The following is a 10,363-nucleotide window of genomic DNA, read 5'->3' on the forward strand; positions in this document are numbered from 1 at the left end:
AACGATCCGATCCGACGGAATGTACACAGAGATGCAGTGCACGCCACGCGATACCGTACGTGTTATATATATATATGTACACACATAATATATATACCGAAAGTGGTTAGTGGACAGCAAAACGTCTGCGATGGCGTCGCGGGTCGCGGTGCACCGGTGCACCGCGCGCGCGCACTCCGTCGCTCTAATACAAATGTGTTTTTATTTTTGTTTTCGGGAGAAGGCGAGCGCGTCGTCGTGGGAGAGTGAACGCGGCCGCCGCCGAGTGAGAGGCGTACCACACGGCGGCGGTAGATATGGCTATAGGCACTGCGCATTTCGGGGGACAAGGCGCGCGCGCACAAAACTTATACTAATAATAAAAATAGTAATAGTAATAGTAATGAAGATAATAATATTATACATTTAGCGGGTCAAGTGCAACCGGTGACGGCGGCGGGAAGGAGTGAGCGTGGCGGCGGCGGCGGCGGTTCCAGATTTACCGTACGCCGCGGGCCGCCGAGAAGCCCCGTTATGAGAGTGGGTCGGACCGGATTACCGTTATTATGTGGCAGCGGTGGCTGCGTCGGTGGGTGGCGGGTGGCGGGCGGTTCCCGTTAGATTCTAGCCCGCGGCCCGTTAGTGAAGAGGAGAGTACATATTATAGCATAATATACAGTTGTAGGTATATTATTCCGCGGCGGTGGACGAGAACGGTACAGCTGCGCTGCTGAGATATGGCCATGCCGCCTACGAGTCTATAACATAATAATGAATAATAATAATAAATTATTATATGGTGTTGTCGTTTGCGACGAAAAAGACTTTCGGACGATTACTGTTGTTGTGTTTCGTTCGAGTTGTTGGTAAACCACAACGCCGGTCCCCGGTAATCTGTTTAAATAAGAGGCGACGTTTGCTGCAGTGTGTGTAAGTGATCCGTGTGGGCCATAGCCAAGTCTATCGCACTCGTGGTTCTGAAATTTGGTACCCGGGTAATCCTATACCCGATGAAGACGAGCATCTCGAAACAAATGTTTAAAATGTTGTATTTTGAAGAGTGGCTCGCGCAGGCGGATTTGTTGGCTTACGGAAAACGGATATTTTTTATAGTCTGTGTATATATGAGGTCGATAAAAGTTATTATTTGATTGGATGTATTATACAATTATAATGGTTAATTTTAGACCTGTATTTTATATTAATTGGTAAAACTCACCCTAATAAATGTGTGGTTAAATCATGAAGTGTAGATTATACATTTAACGGAGTCTAAAACAGAATAAATCCACGGGCATTTAATTTGTCACGGGCAACCCCGTGCAGGATCATCCCGTATTATAGTATTTGTTTGCGGGAAGCACAAACCATCGCAGTGGATCACTTATAGACTTGGGTGGGCGGGGATGGTATTCACGTCATGTCCAAACACGATTGAAATACATACCCTTATGGATGATTACTCTCTGCGGGTGATATGCGCTGCAGGAGCTACAAGAAGAATACGTAGAGAAAACGTCTACATTTTGCGTGGGATAATATTTGGGATTACGGAATTCGACAACAGCGGCGGCGAAAAAACAAACCGTAAAATCGAAATTTTATTTTAGATCAATATTGTACATTTCATATTATAGGTAGGTACCTACCTAATATTAGTGCGGTCATCAAAAAAATTATTATAAATGTTTGACTCTGACTCGCCAGCCACACTATTTGTGTAATAATAATTATTATTGCGTATGTCACGGTTAGTTTGGACTGTTTGGAGTACAATACTACACCCTCGTCGATTGTATTCATAATACCATACTATTATTACCTATATTATTATTTATTATACCCGGCGTATGGCTGCCGAGGTAACCAGCTATCTGTTTCGCACCCCTGAGACGTATACCGTATACCTGTGTATAATATTTAGGAAGTGCGGGTATCTATAATGTGAAAATTAATATAAGATTCGATTTCACCCGAGGGTATAAGACTTAAAAATTATTACACGACACACAGGCATATTTAGGCATTGGTAAGTAGTAAGGGTACAGTAGAAGTTAAGTGGGTGCCAATATAATTCAAACCTTATCCAGTAATCCATCAATTATTGGTATTCACTGCAATCTCCTTAAGAATATCAAAAATATTGATATGGTACCTATATTTTCAAATACTTATAGGTAGGTACTCGGCTAAAACAAGAATAATATTATAATAATATTTGAATGCATATTTCGTACTATATATTTAAAATGTCTCTTCGAAAATCAAGGATAAAGAATCTAAGTGATGTAACGATACCAACTGCATGTGCAGTATGCACATACACATAATGCGGTACTTACTTGCATTATTATTACGTTTACGCGATGACGATAAAGAAAACTGTTCGAGATCCGTGCAGAAACCTCGTTCGTTTTCACAGATGTAATAGTGGCGTCGATTGAGAACAATATTAAAAGTATGGATTTATCTTATATATGGACTTAACCCCGTTTAAAATTCATCTCGTATGGGGAATTACGAGACGAGTTCGGACAGTTTTGCTATTTTATCGGTGTCACCATTTTATGTGACTATATATACGAATTATGAGATAATATAAACACGTAACAATGTATATCCGACTACAGCATGTACCATAATAATGTAGGTGTATCCTGTTTATAATATTATCGGAAGTTATTTATTTTTTTATGCCTGAAAAGTACCACTCTTTTATGTATAGATATTATAATGAATAATCATCAATACTTTGTTTATACATGTAAAGTAAAATACTTATAAAGTTTACTTAGTATATCGTATTTGCATATTACATATTAAAATAATGTACCTATTATATTATTATAATCCAAATGCTATCTAATTGCTCAATGTGAACATATTATTTTTATAAATTTGACTTATTATTATTAAAAAAAAAAAAAACAGAATGTGCTTCATTTTAATATTGAAGTCAGTTCAAAAGTTTTGTTTTCAAAAAATATTTATTATATTCCAAAAATAAGGTTGAAACTTTAATGTGAGTGGGTAAAAAAATTCAAATTTATTACTTAGTCTAATTTATTATTGTATAAGAAGTAATAACGAGGTAAACCTATATATTATAGTATATATAACTATATAAGTAACTCTTAAATAATTTAAAAAATGACTTAAGAATTAACTTATTAAATTTACGTCTTATACGTCATTGTAGAACAATACAATTGATTAAACCTGAAGAAAATAATACTTCAATACATTATACGTACAAATTACACTCGTGTAATGGTATTAAAAATTTAAAAGAATATCTGTAAAAGAAATAGTGCGTAATATGTGTTTACAACCGGCATGTACAGTTTCTTTTTCTCACGAGTAAATCTTCTGAAATGTGAAAGCATTATGTACCGAAGAGTGAAGGATACCCGAAAACAGTTATTCGATTGTTATGCGAGGTCTTATTATACAAGGACTTCTATGAGGGTCAATCTTGGGCCATAAATTTTCATTATTATCTAACCACTCTAACCTTCTCGGAACACATGATGAATATATAATATAATAGTTTAGCACTCAAAGATGTCAACTCAATCACCATCACAACCTAAACAATATACCTAATGGGCTATGACTAATACAGGCCACAATAACACTAAAATAAAATTATAAAGTGAATGCATATTCAAATTAGGTACAAAAAAATAAATAAATGATTATGTCGTGTCAAATAAAACAGAATTTTTTATCCAAAATCAAGAAATTACATGACGCTCATTTTATTAACGGGTTGTATATTTTCTGTTGGTTGTACGTTTGGTTTACACTTGTACCTATGTAAGTATAATTAACTAATATTGTTGTATAATAATTCCATTAAAATTAAATAACATTTATTTGAAAGTAGCCCTGCTTTATACTTCATATAGTTTGCTTATTCGATTGTTTATTTAAAGATGTAATATAATATGATTATATGCATTATGCAAAATTACTAACTACTAATTAGTAGCAAATGAAGTCTCAGCATAATATAAAATATGTTAATTTGTAAGTGTTGTATGTACATTTACCTATTTGTTGAACTTCAAACAAATTCCAACCTTAATTGTTTCATATTATGCACATTGCTAATCCATCAATGTCAGTATTAAAACAATAAAAATTGTATACAATTTCAGACCTATTAAGAATTAATTTTAATAGTATACCGTCACATTATGGATGAATAAATTGCTGACGTTAAAATAATAATTTTAATGTTTTATTTTTTGAACTTCTACAAATAATGTCTCATATGCTGGATACATAGCTATAACAAAAATTGTTAACTGCAAAATTATATTACATAGGCACCCATTACAAGAACATAAAAAACGAATCCTGGATAGAAACGTATGTAACAAACCGACTACGTCCGTTTGATGGTGTTAAGAATAAATGAACAAGAGTTTATTTTTCTTTTATAAATTGAATACTTTTTATTTAATTAATACAAAAACACAATAAATTTACTAAGTCCAAATTGACTATTTTAAATAATGAAGACTAACGAGATGTGACTGTCATATCCTAGCTCCTAGCTTGTCGTTGGTGTTGGTCCGTTTGCCGAAGCCCATTCGAGCGACGTATTATGATGGCTATACTTGGATCGTATCCCTGCTTAGTACCCTACTACTTTTACCATATAAGGTCATATCGCCGGATGTCCCTTGCCTATCTGGTCGTTGTCATTTCTGTGTCTACACAACGCTGTTAATTCTTTTAATGTGAACTATAATATATACTACATAATATTCATATGAGAAGTGATATATCTATGAACACATACGTTTGGAGGTCACGCGCAAATATTGATGATACTTCGTAGGCCTCCTGCAACTAATATATATACATATGTATATTTATTTAAAACTACCCGAGGGACTCACTGGAGTGATTATTCATAATATTTAAACATAGTCACAGCTCGCTACACCTCCCCACTAAAAAAAAGGTTTTGTAGGGCTACTTTTTGTAGAACTACAAAATCTTAAAAACTTTTTGTATACATAAAGGTTAATAATTTGTCTTACAGTGACAATTACATAATTGAATAAATATATATAAATTTGACTAACTTAGTTGACTAGAACATTCATATTTAGTTGACTAGATCAGTTAAGTCAAAGGGTTAATGATTACAATATTATTTATTTAGATACATTTAAAATATTTGATTAGTAATTATAAAATTTGTGTTAGTTTACAACAAATTGTTTTCATTAAATACAATAAAAATAATCTTATTCTTAATTGGTTAGTTAGCATAATAGTTTATAAGTATTCATACATTTTTTTTTTTTTTAATAATTTTTATTATAATAATAATTATAAACAATCCAATAATACATTTTAAACTTAAACTAAAAATTTCTAAACTTTAAACTTTACAATAAGTTATGTCTCAGTTATGTCCAGTATATTGTAATAGCACATGGTATTTATAATTTATTATTTTTTTAATCGTTTGCATATCCACACCACTCGACAACTTACAGTGTATGTACATAAGCAAAACGAAGTCAAACAATTTATCGATAATAATATAATAAATCTAAAGCATTGGGTATTTTATTTATATACCTAGCTAAATCCATACAAATTGGGTTTGTTAAATCTCGATCAATTACCATGTCAATTAAAAATCTTTTTATATTTGTCATTATTTCTCGAATCTCTGTATTCTCATATGGCATTAAGATAGAATTATTTGCAGTTATTATGTGTATATCGAAACACTCCGTAAAATTAAACCATTCCCCTTGTTCTAGATTGATATGTATTTGTGTTGCTAAGTTTATATTAATTTCTTGTAACAATTGATTGCTCTTTCCATGTTTATTGTATCCTATAAGATAAATGTTATTATACTGATTATTTATTTTTATTTATTTATTTGTTTATTAATTTTTTTTTTTATTATTATTAGGTATATTTTTTAAAATGTTGAGCCAAATTCTCGTACTTATATTTCCTGATCACATAGTCAAATATACACTTCATATAAATAACGTGTGTGCGAGGATCATGAGCATGTGTTAATTTATGTTTTTTATGACATATTTTATTGTGTGTTTCCTCCAGGTTCATTAATCTTCCCCTTTTGTCAAAATATCCTATCTCTAATTCAAATAGTACCTGTTTGTTCTCTAATTTTTCTAATATTATTGTAAAATTTTTATTAAAATATTTATCATAGCAAGTGATATTTAATATCGGAAATTGAACTATACCTAACCTTTTTAGAATATTTTTATCTGAACTGCAATTCCATACTACTATCACATTAATTTTATTGTCCCTTAATATATAATTTGTTATATAGTTTACATTTAAGCTATTAACTTCTGCTTTTAGACTTTTTTCTAATTGGTCTAGGCAAGCGTCTCTCAGTTCCGTTTTACAACTGAAAATGCGTTTAATCTCCCTTTGTGCTACCAGAAGTTCTTGGTCTCTCATAGGTCTGACCTCTTCATTCACTGGTAGATACAATGGTCGACCCTCTAATTTTCTGATTTTAAAACGGTCCAGACTGTTTGATATAGCTCCCGATATTAGCACCATACTAGTTTTATGAATCATGGAAAATTCCAAATCCATTATAATGAACTTATGCGCGTCCTTTCTATAACATAATATATAATAGTTTACTAAATATTTTTAATTAATTACACTTATAATAACATCTTTTTACATGGTTATAATTTTTTTTTTTATATATATATATATATCCGCTTAAATTTGCCTTTCAAATATTACAGATGGTAGATTAGTATTTATTGATAACCTATCTGGAGTATCTGTTATTATTTCCTCACGAATAACACTTTTGCTAGCACTTTCATAGGGCACAGGTTTTACTATAGGTCTCTGTGCCTCATATGATTGATCTGGCCTTAATTCTATGTTTTCGCTTCTATAAAAAGTACTCATACTTTTAGGTTCACTCGTACCTTTAGGCTCACTCATATAATATTCTTTATTTTGTACTGGTCGTGATCTATTAGTATATGTTCTTTTTAAATCCATATTACATTTATACATTACATATAAGATTAAAATTAGTATGAAAGAAAATAACAATAGTCCTATTATAGCATATATTAAATAATGATGGTTTGTTGTAACATGTCCATTTTGTCTATCCAACTCATTTTCTACTATTAGTTGTATGTCGTCTAGAGAATGAACTAATTCATGAATATTATCTAATTTTAATAAATCGTTCTTGTGTTTGTATTTAGGTATTTCCAAAGATGGAATGGCTTTAGGAATTTTCATCGTTAAACTACCTTCGCCCAACTTAGGTATGAAATTTACATAGAATTTTGATTTTATTTCCCTAGTTGGATTTAAAACTATATCATTGGCATAAGCTCTGCAATCCTGATTTATATATATTAGTCCCTGATTTTGGATTTTTAGGATATATGGTTCTGTTTCCCGTTGACATGATATCATTAATGTGTCATTAATAGTTGTGTATAACCAAGTGTTTGAATATTTTAATTTATGATATATATTTTTAGTGATTATTATTACCCCTGCTTCACAATTGTTTGGTTAAACTTCTGGATTTTTAAATAATGATACTTCACATGGTTGCCTAACCGATTCATATTGTATTGGTTGAAATTCTGGGCATATATTAAATAATTCTGTTTCAGTACAACTCAACAATTGTGTTTCTGTAAAAGTAGTAAATTGTCGTCTATTTTTTGTTATTCCTACATATTGAAATTCAGGTTTTAAAACTATACTGTGATTTTTATTAAATCGATGTGGTATTGGTAAGATTTTATACAAGGTGAGTTCAAGTTCTGTTACTAATGGAATTTTTATTAAAAATACTATTTGATTTCCACTATAATACACTGCCATCTTAGTTATCTTACTTAATTCGTAAATTTCGCTAGGCTGTGTTCCCATGGGTAAATTTAAATTGATGGGTAAATTAAATTTAATTTGTGTTAATTGTTTTGCTAACTCCCTAGGAGTTACTAAACTTGGATGTAGAATTCCTGTTCTTGCCGAAGTTTTTATAGCACTTATAGTTGTTGTCTCATAAGAAAATTGTGTTAGTAAAGCAGTAAAAATACTATGTATTCAATTACTCAAAACTAAAGTTTCTACAGTATGTGTATGGTTAGCTGCTTCATTTAATTTTTTATACAGCATACCTTGCTTTTCACCTAATTCAATATATAATTTATTCATTTCTATAGAGGCACTACCTATTCCTTGTACTGCTGATTTTACTACAGTGGTTTGATTCTTTAATATATGTAACATATTAACATTACTATTTTCGATTTTCTGAATATTCTCATTATTTTCTCTTGTACAGTCATCATCACATACACCAAATAAAGTTTTCATAGCTGTTCCTATTATATTTACTAGACCTCTTTTATTCCTAATGACTACAGTGTTTCCTTCCTTCATACTCTCATTTGTACTATTATACCTGCCAATGGACCCATACATATTTTGCTCCCTTTGTGAAGCTATTTCTACAAACGTTGATTTTAATATATTTGAAAACCTTGAACATATCTCATATCCCGATAACAAATCCTTACAATGACTTGTCATACTTAAAACAACAATAAATTCAATATTCTCAACAATGAAGGACTTACTTGTCGGCCTTTAAATAAAACTCACAAATATAAACTCAATAAAAATTTCTCAAATTAGGACTTACCACTCGGCCTATAAAATTCAACAAAAATTAGACTTCAACATGTCTAATAAAATTCAAAACAGAAGGACTTACTACACGGCCTTTAAAATTCCCCAATAAAATAGACTTCAACTTGTCTAATAAATTCAATACACAAGGACTTACCACACGGCGTTTAAATAAAATACTCCATTACTTCTCAATAATTCACAATAAAAATTCTTTTTAACTCTCAAATATATTCACTAATTTTTTTTTTTTAAACAATTCTCAATTTAATATCTCTTGTTCTCTTTTTAATATAACTCTTATTAAATTCCCAATAATTCTCAATAATATTAACTTTATTCACTAATAACTAATTACTACTTACACCAATGCAGCTGATACTTGATTCATGGTATAGTAACAATCTGACTACGTTCGTTTGATGGTGTTGAGAATAAATGAACAAGAGTTTGTTTTTTCTTTATAATTTGAATAATTTTTATTTAATTAATACAAAAACACAATAAATTTACCAAGTCCAAATTGACTATTTTAAATAATGAAGACTAGCGAGATGTGACTGTCATATCCTAGCTCCTAGCTTGTTGTTGGTGTTGGTCCGTCTGCCGAAGCCTATTCGAGCGACGTATTATGATGGCTATACTTGGATCGTATCCCTGCTTAGTACCCTACTACTTTACCATATAAGGTCATACCGTGGGCGGCCACGCGCTGCACACGCCGGATGTCCCTTGCTTATCTGGTCGTTGTCATCTCTATTGAGGCAACACAACACTTTTAATGTGAACTATTTTAATAATATTCATATAAGTAGTAATAAATCTATAAACATATACGTTTCGAGGTCACGCGCAATAGATGCGTCGTAGGCCTCCTTCAGCATATCGTGTTTCTTCTGTATATTTAGAACTACTGGAGTGCTTTACTGGAATGAGTATTTATAATATTTAAAACATAGTCACAGCTCGCTACAGTATGTGTAGTTGGTACCTCCATGTAATTTTGACTTGGAACGTAATCGATGTTGCTGACAGGATTCTCTTGCGGAGTTGTTGATAGTTGATCAGACTTCCAACGATGATTCAATTTGATTGAATTGCCTCCTTGAATTAATTTGGTTGGAATATTTTGAAATAATTCAAAAATATTCGTTTCCAAAATTTTTTTTCTTTTTGCAAACCCTGTCTACAGCGCCAATTGTAACAAACCGACTACGTCCGTTTGATGGTGTTGAGAATAAATGAACAAGAGTTTATTTTTCCTTTATAAATTGAATACTTTTTATTTAATTAATACAAAACACAATAAATTTACTAAGTCCAAATTGACTATTTTAAATAATGAAGACTAGCGAGATGTGACTGTCATATCCTAGCTCCTAGCTTGTCGTTGGTGTTGGTCCGTTTGCCGAAGCCCATTCGAGCGACGTATTATGATGGCTATACTTAGATCGTATCCCTGCTTAGTACCCTACTACTTTTACCATATAAGGTAATATCGTGGGCGGCCACGCGCGGCATTCACCGGATGTCCCTTGCCTATCTGGTCGTTGTCATTTCTGTGTCTACACAACGCTGTTAATTCTTTTAATGTGAACTATAATATATACTACATAATATTCATATGAGAAGTGATATATCTATGAACACATACGTTTGGAGGTCA

General features: G+C 31.8%; 1 protein-coding gene across 1 annotated transcript; it reads right to left on the reverse strand.

Annotated features, from left to right (window-relative positions):
* Window positions 1-4,412: 4,412 nt before the first annotated feature.
* LOC111040068 lies at window positions 4,413-9,878 on the reverse strand. The gene is made up of 3 exons (XM_022323789.1): window positions 9,676-9,878; window positions 9,063-9,093; window positions 4,413-6,628 (listed from the first exon to the last, which is right to left on the reverse strand). Exons 1-3 carry the CDS (start codon window positions 9,692-9,694, stop codon window positions 5,929-5,931), a joined length of 750 nt encoding a protein of 249 aa, XP_022179481.1. The 5' UTR covers window positions 9,695-9,878; the 3' UTR covers window positions 4,413-5,928.
* Window positions 9,879-10,363: the final 485 nt, after the last annotated feature.

This window comes from Myzus persicae, unplaced genomic scaffold (genome assembly GCF_001856785.1).
Source record: "Myzus persicae strain clone G006 unplaced genomic scaffold, MPER_G0061.0, whole genome shotgun sequence".
In the NCBI taxonomy this organism is placed as follows: domain Eukaryota; kingdom Metazoa; phylum Arthropoda; class Insecta; order Hemiptera; family Aphididae; genus Myzus; species Myzus persicae.